Source organism: Pelodiscus sinensis, chromosome 2 (genome assembly GCF_049634645.1).
Source record: "Pelodiscus sinensis isolate JC-2024 chromosome 2, ASM4963464v1, whole genome shotgun sequence".
Lineage (NCBI taxonomy): Eukaryota > Metazoa > Chordata > Testudines > Trionychidae > Pelodiscus > Pelodiscus sinensis.
The window spans coordinates 251,394,866-251,412,167 of NC_134712.1; the positions used below are offsets into that span (position 1 = coordinate 251,394,866).

Genomic DNA, 17,302 nt, shown 5'->3' on the forward strand with positions numbered 1-17,302 from the left:
GGAATGGTACTTGGTCCTGTCATGAGGGGAGGGGACTGGACTTGATGACCTCTCGAGGTCCCTTCCAGCTCTATGAGAACTTTAGGCTCCATGCTGATGCCTAATTGGCTTGCAGCTGATGTCACTTTTCTTGCTGACTAAAGAGCAGAGCTACAAGGATACTGGAAAGACACACTAGTGTTTTCAGAGCAAAACTCCAAGTCAGTTTAGTTGGGGACACCAGTGCTGCTGGGTGTTTTCAGTGTCCCCAACTGCTGCTGTTGATTCCAAGAGAGACCAAGAACTGAGCTAGCAGAGACTAGCATGAAAGCAAGTCTCACTGACTTTAGGGGTGACCTGCAAGCCTCATCTACTTACTGAAGCAATCCCGCCACAGCCAAGACCGAGCGCTCGGAGCCTAGGATGGGCACAGAGCAGAATTCCAACCCAAGTTCACTGCAAGCACTGGCAAATGGAACTTACCTGTTTCACGCATGGGTACCAGAGAGAAGGGTGCTTTTAAAAAACAAACAAACCTTATACAGTGCCTATGGCCACTTTAATTAATTAAGGAAACTTTGTTTTAGCTCCATGGTTTCATAAAGCAGAACTTGAGGATGAGCTTAGTATGGTGAAAAATGTCTTATACTTACAAAAAAAAGATAGCAGCTTGATTAGATATAGGGCCTGATTCAACAAACTCCCACTGCAACCCAGGGGAGTTTTGCCCATATTAAGCCTGCAGCTTTGGAGCTCCGCAGTGTGCAAACAATCGCATGGACAGTATTAAAAGGTTACAAGAACGCACTGCTTGCTGACTCCTCCCAGCCAGAAATGTGCTGAAATACAAGCATTCAGTCCTTTACAATATAATGTTCTTCTCTGTTTCTCACCTTCTCCTGCAAATGCTAAGAAAACAAAACAATCTGGGAGATAGCTACATAGTGGGCCCCTTTGCATTTCTAGTCTCTGGAGCTACTGTTGGACTGTCCCCCTGCTGTACTCCAGAAGTATTCTGAATGTCCTGCTTTAATTCTTCTCTTGCTTGTGCTGCCTCAAAGCTTGTAGGAAAATCTCCTTCACCTGGCTCATTGTCTCTTGGTACAGTTTGAAGTCTTCCTCTTTTTTTTCCATGGTGCTCTCCAGGGCCATCTTCAAGGCTTCGTTCTCATCCAGCTGGATCGCAAGCCTGTGCGAATGCAAAGAGGAAACTTTCATTCCACCTGTGAAGCGCTGGAGTAAATGGGAGCTGCGCTTCAGCCGCACGGGCAGGAACTCTGAAACGCTCGCTGGGATCTCACAACAAGGAGGGAGAAATATCAGGCTTTTGAGCACTTGTTTCCCAGCCTCTTGAGACAAAGGGGCATTCTGAAGTCAGGATAACAGAGATCTATTTTGCTACCGACACGCATCCAACTCCCATGAACATGCATTGGGTAATAAAAGGCTCCTTTCTTTATGTCTATCTAGCATTCCTGAATCTGTGTTGGTATAATTACTATGCGATTTTAAGCCTCTGATGCCAGAAGCTGGGAGTGACAGGGGATGGATTACTCAATAACTGCTCTATTCTGTTCTTTCCATGGAAGCATCTGCCAATGGCCACTGTAGAAAGACAGGACACGGGGCTACTGGACCATTGGTCTGACCCAGTATGGTTGTTCTTATGCTGCTGTCAGACGAAGACAAAAAGGCAGGGTGCACCAGAGACACTCTACGGGAGCGGATTTACACCAGCTGAGGTGGCCTAGAGAATCATGAGCCCAAAGGGGGGGCTGGTTTAACCTGCATGAGGACAGGACTAATCTTAGTTCCATTTCAAAGAAGTTGAAGATGATACAGAATATGAAAAGAAAAGCCATACCTTGTAGTCAGTTCCTCTATCTGAGATTTCAGTGGCACTTCTGAGAGCTGGGCTGTGGTGAGGTCTTTCCTATCACTCACAGTCAGGATAGGTCTGGCGCTATTAGCAGACTGACCTGTAAATTTAATCACAGCATGGAGTTCCATTACAGGACAAAGGCAAATCTTTGCAGTCCACAGTGCACAGCTTTACAGTAAAACCCAAGAGATGGAGGATAAATATTAGGTCAGCGTGTGGCCAGTCTGAGCACATGCATGGCAGTCATGTAAGTACACAGGGTAGATTTATGTCAATTCCTTTCAGTAAAATTGTAAACACGATCAGAGGAGAGAGTATAGGAAGGAATAAAATTATTATATATAAAATAATGTGCAAGTACCCAACCTCTAGGAGAAGCGAACTGAATGTGATTATTTTTTAAGCTTATCCTGAAATTGAATTTCACTCAGTACTACAGTGACTGGTGCCCTTTAAATATCTGAAAGAAATGAATATCTGCGTGTTACACACAGAAACCAGCTTCATATAGCACTTTGGGATCTTTGCAATGACAGCAATTATGGCGTCAGTGCAGGAAAGCACTTAAGCATGTGCCTGAAGTTACGTGCTTTCCTGAATGAGTGGCTATATGAACAAGAACACGTCTTGTGGATAAGGGAGATGCGGTGGATGTGTTATACCTAGGCTTTAGTAAAGTTTTTGATGTGGTCTCACATGAGCTTATCAATAAACTAGGGAAATACAACCTAGATGGGGCTACTATAAGGTGGGTGCAGAACTGGCTGGATAACTGTTCGCAAAGAGTAGTTATTAATGGTTCACAATCCTGCTGGAAGGGTATAACAAATGGGGTTCCGCAGAGCTCTGTTTAGGGACCGCTGCTGTTCAATATCTTCATCAATGATTTAAATGATGGCCTAGAGAGTACACTTATTAAGTTTGCAGATGATAACAAGCTGGAAGAGGTTGCAACTACTTTGGAGGACAGGGTCATGATTCAAAATGATCTGGACAAACTGGAAAAATGGTCTGAGGTAAATAGGATGAAGTTTAATAATGACAAATGCAAAGTACTCCACTTAGGAAGGAAAAATCTGTTTCACATATACAGAATGGAAAGCGACTGTCTAGGAAGGAGCACTGCAGAAAAGGATCTATGGGTCATAGTGGACCACAAGCTAAATATGAGTCAACAGTGTGATACTGATGCAAAAAAATGCTAAAATGATTGTCGGATGCATTAACAGGAGTGTTGTGAGTAACACATAAGATGTTATTCTTCTGCTCTACTCTGCACTGATTAGGCCTCAGTTGGAATATTGTGTCCAGTTCCGGGCACCACATTTCAAGAAAGATGTGTAGAAATTGGAGAAGGTCCAAAGAAGAGCAAAAAAATGATTAAAGGTCTAAAAAACATGAGCTTGAGGCACAGCTGAAGGAATTGGGCTTGTTTAGTTTGGAAAAGAGAAGACTGAGAGAAGACATGATAGCGGTTTTCAAGTATTTAAAAGGGTGTCACAGGGAGGAGGGGGGAAAATTGTTAGGACAAGAAGCAATGGGCTTAAACTGCAGCTAGGAAGATTTAGGTTAGACACTAGGAAAAACTTCTGTACCTGTCAGGGTGGTTAAACACTGGAATAAATTGCCTAGGGAGGTTGTGGAATCTCCATCTCTGGAGATATTTAAGGGAAAGTTGAATAGACATCTATTAAGGATTATATAGACCATGCTTGGTCCTGTTGTGAGGGCAGGGGACTGGACTTGATCTCTCGAGGTCCCTTCCAGTTCTAGTGTTCTATAGTTCTATGAAAGTTTCCAACAATTAAGATAGATGGGGAAAACTCATAGCCAAAGCAATTCTGAAATGTACCACGGCTTAACCCTTCCTTTTGGAAATGCAGCAATTGGTGAATAGATACGGAAGTAAAATACATGAGAAAAACCAGTTACAAAATATGAGGGAGAAGATGCTTTTGCCCTGTTATCTTAGAGAACTGATCAGCAAACACTTCAGTATTTACCTACCTCCCCACTGGATTTTACTAAGCAAACCGGGAGTAATTGCTCTGCACTTTTAATTTGAACAAGGAAACAAAAACAAAAACAGGAACACTTTTAGAGACAAAAAAGTGTTGCTTTTGTATTATATACCAACCATGCTCTGCTACCGCTAGAACCTAAATTCTCTGCCTGAGAGAGAATAATCTGGCAGAAATATTACTAGGAGAAACTAAAAAACAACAAATGGTCTGGTAGCACTTTTAGACCATTTGTTGTTTTTTAAGTTTATTCTGTACAGACTAACTTAGCTACCCCCTGAAGCAGGAGAAACTAAGTTCACTGCTAAAGGATTAAATTCAAGACTTGTCAATTTGCTGCTTGTATAAACGCTAGATGATGTTAAACCACTATGAGGGACTGAGAACAACTGAAAAAACCCGACAGACTTTGGGGAATAGGGTTACTATAAGTTTAAGGTTATGGATTTAGGCCTAGAGACTCACAATTATTTTTAGGAGCCTAACTCCCATTGATTTCAATACCTTTCTATACCAATTCCTGTAATTTAATAGCTATGATACTAGTCTTTATTCAAACAGAATTTGGTCCCGATGTACACAGGGATAATGAGCTAACCTTTAATATACAGAGAATCTTTCATTTCAAAGTACCTTACAAACTGATATATGCGGCCTGTGCTTTGTCCAGCTATGAAATGCTGAAGCACAGAACTGTTAACACTGCACAATAACTGGATAAAATGGCATAGATCAGGAAGCGCGGAACACTGTCTTTATTTGTGATAGCAGGGAAATGTAAGTGGTTAGCCTATAGAGTAATATATCTCTAAGGGCAACAACGGCCAGGATCTCTGTTTTATATCTCGTCCAAAAGGCAGCTCCTTCAACAATGCACTTTAATAGTTTATGGGGACATGGACTCAGAGGAAAAAGAGCAACATCCAGCAAATAACCAACACCACTCCCCGTGTCACCTGGACATTCCTTAGAGCTTTCTCAGATAAATATGGACCTGACCAAGTTCACCACACTCAGCTCAGATGAAGTACAGAGACATGTGCTAAGGCCGCAAAAGAAACTCTCCCTTCCATCAAAACCAAGCAAACCATTCCAGGCCTAAAGAGAAAAAGGAAGTGTGTGTAGGGAGAGGAAAGAGGTGGACAGGGTACAAAGAACATATTGAACCAGTTAGACATGAGGGAGATCAGTTCCTTACCAAATAGAAGTGGTGATCCCTTGGTAACATACTGGCTGTGTCTAGACTGGCGAGTTTTTCCGGAAAAGTGGCTGCTTTTCTGCAAAAACTTGCCAGCTGTCTACACTGGCCACTTGAATTTCCGCAAAAGCACTGACTTCCTACTGTAAGAAATCAGTGCTTTTTGTGGAAATATTATGCTGCTCCCGTTCGGGCAAAAGTCCCTTTTGTGCAAAATTTTTGCGCAAAAGGGCCAGTGTAGACAGCTGAGATTTGTTTTGTGCAAAAAAGCCCCGATTGCGAAAATGGCGATAGGGGCTTTTTTGCGCAAAAGAGCGTGTAGATTGGCCACGGATGCTTTTCTGCAAAAAGTGCTTTTGCGGAAAAGCGTCCGTGCCAATCTAGACGCTCTTTTCCGAAAATGCTTTTAACGGAAATCTTTTCCGTTCAAAGCATTTCCGGAAAATGATGCCAGTCTTGACACAGCCCCTCTGTATATTTAAAGTACATACAAAAAGGGAAACCATTGTAAAAGTTTCCATAAGAATATATACCAGTGTTTTTTAAACTTTTTGAGCCTGAGGAACACCAAACAACAATTTTTTTTAAATGGGGAACACCAAGGATTTTTTTTGTTGAGGGAAAAAAAAAACAGCTCCCAAGGGAAAATCTGTCGAGCAAAAAAAAAGAAAAAAACACCGGACCAGGAGGGAGGGTGCAGGAGGGGACTTGGGGCAGGGTGTCAGAGCAAGCTGGGAATGTGGGGCTTGGCAAAGGGAGGGGAGTGAGGGGGGTTTGGGTGCGGGGTCTGGGCATGAGGGGGGATGCTTACCTGGCTTGGCACCCTGCTGCAGCAAGGAAAGCCTCCAGGGAGCATGCTCTTGTTCCTCAAGGGGGGAGGGGTGTGGAGGGCTCAGTCCCCCCTCCCCCTCCAATGCAGTAGGGAACCCAGCAAAGCTGCAGCACCAGGCCAGACTTCTTACTGGCGGGGAAGGGGGGGGAAGAGCAGAAACCCCGACCGTCCCCATCAGATTAAACTCTGCCACTTCCCCAGCAGGCTGGGGAGGAGTGCAGGGGAGAGACAGCAGCAGCGCTTGGGGGCAGCAGAACCTGAGCGCACCCCAGTTTGGGGGAGTGAGGCGGCAGAGCCTGAGCTGAGTTCCCCGCAGGCAGCAGTTTTAAAACGCCAAGGTCCAGGAGCAGCTCCTCAGCTCTGGCCACTCCTTCCCCTCCCCTGAGAAAGCGTTAAGAAACGCTGATATATACAGTTTTATTGGTTTCAGACATTTATAGGATTACAGTCCATTAGCAAGAAAGAAACTCATCAAGTAAATGAAAAGTTAACTTTCCACAATGAACTTTTCTTCTTTGTTACTGGGTCTTTCATATTTATAGCTGCAGATTCTCATGCTTTAGTGGTAATAAATTACATGGGATCTAATTACTTCAAGTCCAGCAATAGTTTTTCATAGACACTGACAGGCCTTAAATTGGGGTGTATCATTTAATTCTGTTCTTAATTTAACCTTCAACTGAACCTTTCAAGCAAAGAGCAGAGAGGACAGAATGCGAGAGTTGGTGGCAGTGCACAGCAGCTTCAAGTATCTGCCTTAGGCCCTGACCCTGCCTGGATACTATGGGTGAAATCCTGGCCCCACTGAAATCAGTGGCCAACTCCCCATTCGGTGGGACCAGAATTACTACATTGGCTTTGGCACAAGCTTGGGGTTCTAGATGTGAGCCACATCTCCTGGCGGCCACATGTGGCAGCAGACTCCTGGGCACTCTTTATGCCATGCGCTCCTCACCTGTTTTGTTCCTTGGGAGGGGTTTCTGGGTGTTTGCATTCTTCCCTGCATCCATTTTCAGTTTTTCAAGATGCTGCTCCAAAACGACCGATCGCCGTCGCTCTTCCTGAAGCTTCTTCTCGGCTTCCAAAACTTTATTGCTGCTTTCGACCACCCTGAGGTTCAAAATAGGTGGTTCAATTTTTATGCACAGGCCATGAGGTCTCCAGGACTATCCAGCCTCAGTTTCAATTCTGCCTTATAATCAGATGAATGGGAGACTAGTACATTCATCCCAGGGCAGGGATCCCAGTGCAATTCATCCAGCTGGCATCCGCCGTGTTTGTGAGATGGAGTTAGCTAAGGAGTGTGGGGTTCAGTTATATTTTATGGAGAATTATTTTACTGATGGAAGTTGCCCTGGTCCTTTAGCAATGGACACACTAAGCTTTCCATACAAACAACTACTGAAGATGGAAGTCGTTGAGGGCAGACGGATAATTGTATCCATAACAAACTGCTTCTGTTTTTAATGCTTTGGGCTAACACAGAATCCCTCAGAAAAGGGCAACTAAAATGATTAGTATCAGAGGGGTAGCCGTGTTAGTCTAAATCTGCAAAAGCGGCGAGGAGTCCTGTAGCACCTTATAGACTAACTGAAGTGTAGGAGCATAAGCATGTGGGTCATGCATCTGACGAAGTGGGTCTTTGCCCACGAAAGCTTATGCTCCTACACTTCAGTTAGTCTATAAGGTGCCACAGGACTCCTCGCCGTTTTAAAAAATGACTAGGGGTTTGGAACGGGTCCCATATGAGGAGAGGTTAAAGCGACTGGGACTTTTCAGTTTAGAAAAGAGGAGACTGAGGGGGGATATGATAGAGGTCTATAAAATCATGAGTGGTGTGGAGAGGGCGGATAAAGAAAAGTTATTTATTAGTTCACATAATAGAAGAACTAGAGGACACCAAATGAAATTAATGGGTAGCAGGTTTAAAACTAATAAAAGAAAGTTCTTCACATAGCACGTAGTCAACCTGTGGAACTCCTTGCCAGAGGAGGCTGTGAAGGCTAGGACTATAACAGAGTTTAAAAAGAAGCTAGATAATTTCATGAAGGTTAGGTCCATAAAAGGCTATTAGCCAGGGGATAGAATTGGTGTCCCTGGCCTCTGTTTGTCAGAGGCTGGAGAAGGATGGCAGGAGACAAATTGCTTGATTGTTGTCTTGGGTCCACCCTCTCTGGGGCACCTGGTGCTGGCCACTGTCGGCAGACAGGATACTGGGCTAGATGGACCTTTGGTCTGACCCAGTACAGCCGTTCTTATGTTATGTAGAAGCAAAGCAGTAAAAGTGTTCTAACAGCATTATCTGGTATTTTGTTCTGGTCTCTTATGTAAATAGCAAAGGGCTCCATAAGATTCTCCTTGAAATGAAGAGAAACTCATAGACTGTAAGGCCAGAAGAGACCATCCTGGTCACCTAGCCTCAGCTCCTGAACATTGCAGGACACAGAATCTCACCCACCCACTCCTGGGTGTTGCCTTTTATTAACTCAGCCACTAGAAGGTATGTTGAAAAAACAGGCATGGCACCAAAGGCATTGAGAAGCCATGAGACTTTGCAACTGGAGCAAGTGATGCGGGGCGAGGGCATTAACAATGCAGTTAATGGGCATCATGTAGTGCTGGGCTATTGAAGGCCATTCCGTGGAAACATCTTTATTTCATAGCTCCCCCATGCAGCACCTTAAATGATTAATCAGAAAATATCACATAGGACCACAGGAGCTGCCAAACTGCATCAGACTAATGATGTAGTCTATCTAGGACTGTGGCTGACTCCAAAAGATTCATGGGAAATTGTCAAAACCATAATGAACCTCCCCTGTTGTACAGTGCTATGAAGAGAAGAGCAATTTCCTTCTTGATCTCTGGAAGTGATCACTTACTTCTTTAAAAATAATCAAATCTATTGCTTATTACTCTCTCAGCTTGCATAGCTAAAAGTGTTAGAAGAAGCATAAAATTATGCAGTTCTTTTATCAGTCCAGCCACAGCAGCTCACGTGGCAGCGAATCTCCACAGGCTGCTAACATGCTGCATACAGTAGTATATCACTGCCCTTTCATTTAATCGAGTGTCCCCTAGGTCTCGTATTAGACAGAAGGTGTGAAGGGGAGTGACTGATCAGTTTTTGTGACAACCCTCACCAATATGAACTGCTCAAATCAAGTCCCTCTAGCTCAGTGGTTTCCAAACTTTTCGGCATCACGCCCCCTTTTTGATTTCTGAGAAACCCTCACGCCCCTCCACCCCCAGCAATACTTGTTGAGCAAAAAAAAAAATAGCAGCAAAACTTGGCAGGGGAGGGGTGGGATTTGTAAATCCTGCAAATATTTACTGCTAGAAGATTTACTTGGCTTTGCTTAGGTCCTTAACTCAATTAATCTTTTTGTTTTTCTTCATTTAAATGCTCTGGGATGGGAGTGGGGATGAGGGATTCAGTGTGCAGGCTGCCCCAGGGAGAAAGGACTACACCAGCCCTTCTCACCACCACAGCTTGTGGCCAGGTGAAAAGCACCTCCCTATGTCCACTGCAGCTCCAGTGGGAACAAACAAGTTCGTCCGCCCCCTGAACTCTCCAACCAGTGTGAGGAATGCAGAAAACCATGCACTTTGCCCTCGTTCCCTGACAAAACGGGATAGGCAGTAATGTCCCTGTATGAATCAGGGAGAGAGGAGCTTCAGCTCTACCACCCTCCCTAAAGGGCACTTAGGGGGTGGAAGGCTCAGGGTTGGGGCAGACCTGGGTGGGGCAGCAGGCACCCCCAGCCAACACCTTTCACTTGTCTGGTGACCCTGTCTCTTTTCTGTTTGGTCTTATGAGAAATAATCCCATTCCAGGCACATCCCATATTCGTGGCACAACCAAACCCTGACCCTGCTTTAAGCTATGATAAGGGGATTGTGACCGGGTGGCGCAACCCCATCACCCACAGACGCCGGGAGACACGAGCGCCAGCGGTGAGGCAGCTGGATTAGCCCCGGCTGCGCCGGCACGCCCGGAAGTCGGGGGCGGTGGAGATCATCACCGCGCGCCGGGGACGCCCGATGACGTCACCGGCGCGACCAGAGCGAGAGGGGCGGGGCACCCGGAAATGGACAGGGAGGAGGCAGACGAGGCCGGGGATAAGAAGGCCTGGCTTGGGGGCCGGAGGGGGGGAAGAGGAGCTCGCCCAGGACGGCGCAGGTGATGGGCAGGAAGGGGTCACGTCCAAAGGGGGAGGCCTAGGGTGAGCTCCCGACCCGCAACTCGGGTCCAGGGCATGGTTGGCAAGACCCGCCACTGGGGTGGGACAGGCCCAGGGAGGGTCGCAGAACCCGTGAGCAGGCGCATTTAGGGGTGAATCCCCACCTGCTACCATCGGGAGTTGAACTCCTGGTGTTAGGGCCCTGGGTCAGGGTCCGGAGCAAGGGTGGGCCCGGAACTCTCACCCCGCCCGGGAGAGCGACACCTGCATAACCAGCGTTGTCAGTGGCGCACCAGACAAGGAGACCTGGGGTTCGACGGGGACCTTGTCACACGTGGTGGAGAATGTGGGCCGCGATCTGCGCCCTGTAGTAAGGGCAAGGAGACGAAGGAGTCGCAACTCTTGTCATTTACAGAGGAAACGCGATGGAGGCGAGCAAGATTCTCGAGTGGCTGGTGGAGAACCAGCGCCAGCTGCAGCAGCAGCAGACTGAGGTTCTGCAGCAGGTTACAACTGAATTTCAGAAACAGCAACGACAGCTAATCAACAAGCTGAAGGAAGGAGGTAGCGCGAGTGCGGAAGGCCGGACCCCAGGTACGGGACCTATGGGGAGAGACGACGAAGGGGCAATAGGTGTCAGACTCCCGATTAGGTTGGCCAAGCTGGGGCCCGAAGATGATGCAGAAGCATCCTGGTGATGTTTGAGAGGGTGGCCACGGCGGCCCGATGGCCCCAGGAGCATTGGGCCACGATACTAGCCCCCTACCTCTCAGGCCCAGCACAGTTGGTGTACCGGGGTATGTCGGACCGGGAAGCCCTGTGCTATTGTAAAGTAAAGAAGGCAATATTACACCAGCTGGGGATCTCCCCCGAGACCTATAGACAAAAATTCCGGGCCTCCAAGTACGCTGCGGGGGAATGTCACCGAGCGGTGGCCCAGCGAATTAAGGAGGCCAGCCTGCGCTGGTTGGAACCAGCTACCAAAACGGCATCGCAGGTCGCCGACCTGGTGATTCTGGAGCAGTACCTGCAGGTGCTGCCTCCCGAGGGGCAGCGCTGAGTACGTCGCCATCTCCCCGGGACCCTAGAAGAGGCCGTCATGTTAATAGAACATTTTATGGCCGCAGAGGGCATGGAAGAAAGGGATAAATCGGGGGCGGGGGCGAGCCCAGTCGGGCGAGGCGGCCCTAGCTCACGGGGGAAGGAGACCCGGAATGATGGAGGACTAGGCCCAAGGATCACGCCCGGCCGAGGCACGGAACGGAGGTTAGCCCGGGGGGAAGAGGAGCTCGCCCGGGACGGCGCAGGTGACGGACAGGAAGGGGTGACGTCCAAAGGGGGAGGGCCTAGGGTGAGCTCCCGACCCGTGACTGGGGTCCGGGACATGGTCGGCAAGACCCGCCGGTGGGGTGGGACAGGCCCAGGGAGGGTCGCAGAACCTGTGAGCAGGCGCGTTTAGGGGTGAACCCCCACCTGCTACCATCGGGAGTTGAACTCCTGGTGTTAGGGCCCTGGGTCGAGGTCTGGAGCGAGGGTGGGCCCGGACTCCTCACACCGCCCGGGAGGGTGACACCCACATAACCAGCGTCGTCAGTGGCGCACCAGACAAGGAGACCCGGGGTTCGACGGGGACCTTATCACAGGGATACTGAATTCGGTGGTCCTAGCTCTTAGTGTTTAGGGGGAGTTCTTGGACAGAAAGACAGACAAACAAACTCTCTCAAATACATAGTAGATTGAGGAGTCCTGTGGCACCTTATAGACTAACAGATTTATTGAAGCATAAGCTTTTGTAGGCAAAGACCCACTTCATCAGATGCATCTGACAAAGTGGGTCTTTGCCCATGAAAGTTTATGCTCCAATAAATCAGTTAGTCTATAAGGGTATGTCTACACTACAGCGCTAGTTCGAACTAACTTAGTTCGAATTAGTTAATTCGAACTAAGCTAGTTCGAACTAACGCATCTAGAACTAAAAACTAGTTCGAACTAGCAAGTCCACATTGAGTGGACTCTGAACAGGGCTTAAGGATGGCCGGAAGCAGTGCCGGCAGGGCATAAAAGGAGGACTTAGAGCATGGAGATGCTGTCTCAGGCTAGCCGAGGGCTGCGCTTAAAGAGTCCCGACCCCCACCCCGGACACACAGTTCTAAGGGGTGCCCCGCTTGCAAAGAAGTTCTGGCTTGGAGTGCCCTGAGTGCCCACACTGGGCACATCACACCACTCGGCCATCAGCCCGGCTGCACTTGCCGCAGGCTGCCATCTGGGGAGAGGGAGTAATTGGGGGGCTGCAGGAGAGCTTCCACCCCCAGAAGCCCGCAGAGCCCATCGGGGGCTCATACCCCATTCCTCCCTCACCTCCTTCCACTTACCCTTCCCTAGCCCCCCTTCTTATTGATGTACAAAATAAAGATAACGTTTCTTCCAACATTGACTCTGTCTTTATTGAAAAAAACTGGGGGAGACTGGGAAAAGGAGGTGGGAGAGGGGAAGAGAAAGGCTGGGAGAGGGGAGGGCAACTAACATGATCAGGGGTTGGGAACAGGTCCCAGATGAAGAAAGGCTACAGAGACTGGGACTGTTCAGCTTAGAAAAGAGGAGACGGAGAGGGGACAGGATAGAGGTCTCTAAAAGCAGGGGTTGGGTGGAGAGGGTGCATTCAGAAAAGTTCTTCCTGAGTTCCCATAAAGAAGGACTAGAGGACACCAAAGGAAAGGAATGGGTAGCAGGCTTCAAACTAGTAAGAGAAAGTTGTTGTTCTTGACAAAGCAAATAGTTAACCTGTGGAACTCCTTGCTGCAGGAGGCTGTGAAGGCTACAACTAGAACAGAGTTTAAAGGGAAGTGAGATAAAGTGATGGAGGTTGGGTCCATGGAGTCCTATTAGCCAGAGGGTAGGAGTGGTGTCCCTGCCCAAAGTTTGTGGAAGGCTGGAGAGGGATGGCACGAGACAAATGGCTTGGTCATTGTCTTCGGTCCATCCCCTCCAGGGTCCCTAGGGTTGGCCGCTGTTGGCAGACAGGCTACTGGGCTAGATGGACCTTTGGTCTGACCCAGGACGGCCATTGTAAGCTCAGGGTTCAGTGTCGGGGGTCTCAGTGGACCCCCTTGATTTTCATGCACACCTGGTCCTGGGTGGCCAGGCTGGCAGCTCTCCTGCCCTAGACGGCCACTTTCCTGTGCCTAGTGCGGAGATCGTGGACGAGGTCCACGATCTCCGCACTAGCCCAGGAAGGTGCCCGCCTCTTGCGGTCCAGGGCAAGCTCCCGGGAGCCGCCAGCCTGGTCCCGGCAAGAGGGGGAGGGCTGGGGGGCATCGGGTGGGTGGCTCTGTGCCGTGCCAGGTGCAGGGTCTGCTAGCTGGGTGCTGGCAGGCTTGCACCTGGCACGGGCACCGTAGCCAGCCCGTGCCCCTTTAAGGGGTCCGGGGCCAGGAGGGGGGCATAGAGTTTCCCTGGTGTTGGCCAGAGTGGCCACCAGGGAAACCTGGGGAGGGCTAGCCTCCCACTAGTTCGAACTAAAGGGCTACACAGCCCTTAGTTCGAACTAGCTAGTTCGAACTTGGCGTTAGTCCTCGTAAAGTGAGGTTTACCTAGTTCGAACTAAGCGCTCCGCTAGTTCGATTCAAATTCGAACTAGCGGAGCGCTAGTGTAGCACCTATTAAAGTTAGTTCGAACTAACGTCCGTTAGTTCGAACTAACTTTGTAGTGTAGACATACCCTAAGGTGCTACAGGTCTCCTCATCGCTTTTGCAGATCCAGACTAACACGGCTACTGCTCTGATAGTAGATTGAGTGTAGTCCCATTGATTTTGAAGAGTAAGTACCATGTTCCTTGGTTAAGTGTTAATATGTTGGAGTGCTAAATCATGGCATTCTGTAGTCTCTCATCCAGTCCCACTTATGCAACCACTTCTATTGCTCGTCTCTTGACCTTAGCCTCATCTACAATCCTTGAGTTTAGGCAACCTATGCCCCAAGTGTGTGGGGCAGGCTAATTGTTCGTCTGTCTTAATGGTAAACATATTAAGGAAACAAGATTATATTATCCAGAGGTCTTGTAAGTGAATTTTGTGAGAGTTCTGCAGTGAGTCTGGGGAGAGCCCATGAGAATATACAATGACCCTGGAATTGCAGGGTCGCCATTATATGCTACTCATCACCCTTAGCCATGAATTTCATTGACTGGGGTTTGGAGTCATTATTTTATGCTAAATTGATCCCAATCCTCCAAACACTGACACGCAGTAGTCCATTGGAATTGCATGCATGAGTACAACTACCTGTGTGTGTTTGCAGGATCAGCCATTAAAGACACAGTGAGTGATACTTACCTTTCTAAAGTTTAAAGTATTATATAGATCCATAACTGTCTACAGTGGAATGAACAGACCAAAATACAATACAAATATTCAATAAGAAAGAAAGAAAGAAAGAAAGAAAGAAAGAAAGAAAGAAAGAAAGAAAGAAAGAAAGAAAGAAAGAAAGAAAGAAAGAAAGAAAGAAAGAAAGAAAGAAAGAAAGAAAGAAAGAAAGAAAGAAAGAAAGAAAGAAACACATTGACTGCACTACAAAAGCAGACACAAATGTAATGTGTATATTTGAGAGAATGTACGGGTTAAGAGCATAGGACTGGGAGTCAAAACTTAGATTTTAGACCTCTGTAAAAAAAAAACACTTAAATGTTTCTATGTTTCTAAAGACAAAAATGTATGTTTCCTTCAGCCAAATTCTGGGCCCAACAACCTTGATGATGTCTCTATAATTTCTGCCCTTCATACCAACAGGACAAAAAGGAAGTAATTCATTATAAAGTGAGCAACAAAGCGAAAAAGCACACCACTGTATCTCATTGCATGGTGGAGTACATGCTACAGAGCCTTCCAAATGCCTATAGATCTAAGGATTTCTTAACCACCAGATATAATACCATCACAAAGGGAAATGTCTAAATAAGTTGCTACCTTTTCTGCAGAACAGTGACTAGTTCTGTGAGTCTGTCTCTTTCCACCTCAGCAGCATGGCAAAGAGCCTTGTATTCTGTGATCTGTGTCTGCAACGCTTTCTGACCCGGGCTCTCGGTATCAGCAATCCTAAGAAAGAACAAAAACTTTAAAGAGATGCGTTTATTTTCCATGGTTGAATGACTCTGGAGCAAAGACAGGTTTGAAAAATGAACCAAATGCCTCCTAATCAGGGTACAAAACAGTGGTGCAGCCAATAGCTGGGTCCTCCAACTCCAACCACCACCCATCCTGCAATATGTAGAAACAAAAGTGTTGTGGGACTTCACTTGGACGGGCCTCCCTCCTCTCGCTGGCTGGTCTTCTTTTACCCCAATCAAATCTCTCCCTTAAAGCCACACATTGTTTGTTTAACCTTCCAGAGCTGACCTACTCCCCAAGTCCTGCTGCCATCCTTGCGCTATGACCCACTGTACTGAGCCTGTCCTTGCATTCTGCAAAGCACTAGGCATACTCATGACAATCTATTAAATAACAGCGTTTCAGTGAGCAGTGATTTCCCCCAACAGAAAGAGTTGCAGGAGATCTGCATTCTTTTGCCTGCAATCTGATGCAAGTAGCCAGGAAGATTTCCCAGGCATCCCATTATGTGCGTGCCTTATCTCCTCCCCCATGGACATACAGAGGAATGTCAAGAGCAGGCACCTGTACTGCAAGCATTGGGAGGTGGGACTGAAACCCAGAATTAACAGAAACTAAGAGAACGCAAACAAGAGCCAGCCTAAGTCAAAACACTGTGGTGTGATCCACAAGAAAGGAGCTTCTCTGCTACAAAAATCAGGGCCCCTCGCTAGGTTTAGGGACATTAGCTGATGCAGATAGGGCGAAGAGGATGCTGGTCTCTGTGTGGTGGGTGCCGATGGAATTTCCCCCACGGCTCTACAAAAGACAGTAAACATACCTCCCAGGTGCGACACTGTTACTTGGAAGCGAAGGCCTAGTAGCTGCAGATTCTACAAGTGTGTGCCCCATATTAGTCACAGTGCTATGAGGAAAAAACAAAAAAAACTCTACATAATAAAGTCCTAAATCTGGCACTGTCAGCGGTTCTACAGGGTGTGTGTTCATCACTGCCCTCTACTGAACAGAATGTCAGATCAGCTTATGTGCAGGTGATCATGTCTCCCCTCTTGGGGCCCGCCACCAGCAGAATAGGTAAGGTAAGCCAGAGTGCTACAGCACATACTACAAATCTCTCATGGGTTACAGCCGGTTAATCCATTCCAAGACGAGGTAAGAATGGTAATAATGACAATAGTGCTCTAACTGAGCCCAAACAAAGTATTTCCATTATGGAATTCCCTGGGTTGTTTGTATTCCCTAAAGAGAATAAAAATGGATCCCCTTTTACTTACAGAAAAGATCCAATAAAAATGCTATCAAAATAGCAATATAAAGATAGAATTTTTCATTTAATCTTTTCTGTAAGTAAAAGGAGATCATTTTAAACTTTTGTAATAAATACAAAGGATTGTTCATCGAATTGTTCACTCGGTGCATAGTCAACCTGTGGAACTCCTTACCAGAGGATGTTGTGAAGACTAGGACTTTAACAGGGCTCAAAAAAGAGCTAGATAGATTCACTGAGCTTGAGTCCATCAATGGCTATTAGCCAGCATAGATAGGAATGGTGTCCCTAGCCTCTGTTTCTCTGGAAATGGATGACAGGAGAGGGATCACAGATGATTACCACTGTGTTCCCGCCCTCTGGGGCATCTGGCATTAGCCACTGTCAGCAGACAGGATACGGGGCTAGATGGACCTTTGGTCTGACCCAGTATGGCTATTCTTATGAAATATTAATATTACGGGAGTGAACAGTGCCAACTTAGCTAACAATGGCTCTTGCAGTGTTTGGCATTGTTCAGTGTACATGTAGCTATCTAAATATTTTCCTTACATAGCTGTGTTAGCTATGCGTGCTAGAGAGCTGGAGCAATTTGAACAACATGCGGATAATATACGGCTTTGCCATCTGAAAGCACAAAAACTTGTTTTGAGGATTTACAAATGAAAGCATCAAAATCACAGGGGTCATACCTCTGGAGACACTTCTACTGCATAATAAACCACGGCTCCAAAATCCAGGCTGTAACAACAGAGTGAGAGGAAGTATTCTAGCTGCAGGAGCTGTGTGTCGTTTCTAAGCTATGAGCCAATGCAAAACAATGTGCTCACAACACA

At 47.2% G+C, this 17,302-nt stretch overlaps 1 protein-coding gene across 6 annotated transcripts in view; it reads right to left on the reverse strand.

Annotated features, from left to right (window-relative positions):
- Window positions 1–520: 520 nt before the first annotated feature.
- Window positions 521–17,302, reverse strand: part of CCDC13 (coiled-coil domain containing 13) — a 42,504-nt gene continuing 25,722 nt past the window's right edge. For 4 of the 6 annotated variants that reach the window (XM_075919754.1, XM_075919753.1, XM_075919752.1 and 1 more), the window contains 5 exons: window positions 16,020–16,103; window positions 15,059–15,187; window positions 6,868–7,022; window positions 1,844–1,958; window positions 521–1,168 (listed from right to left, as the gene is read on the reverse strand). In XM_075919754.1, the coding sequence (XP_075775869.1) occupies window positions 1,009–1,168; window positions 1,844–1,958; window positions 6,868–7,022; window positions 15,059–15,187; window positions 16,020–16,103 (643 nt within the window). In that variant the 3' untranslated portion in view covers window positions 521–1,008. The remainder of the gene's footprint in view (window positions 1,169–1,843; window positions 1,959–6,867; window positions 7,023–15,058; window positions 15,188–16,019; window positions 16,104–17,302) is intronic. The other 2 variants (XM_075919756.1, XR_012900869.1) reach the window with 2 other exon arrangements.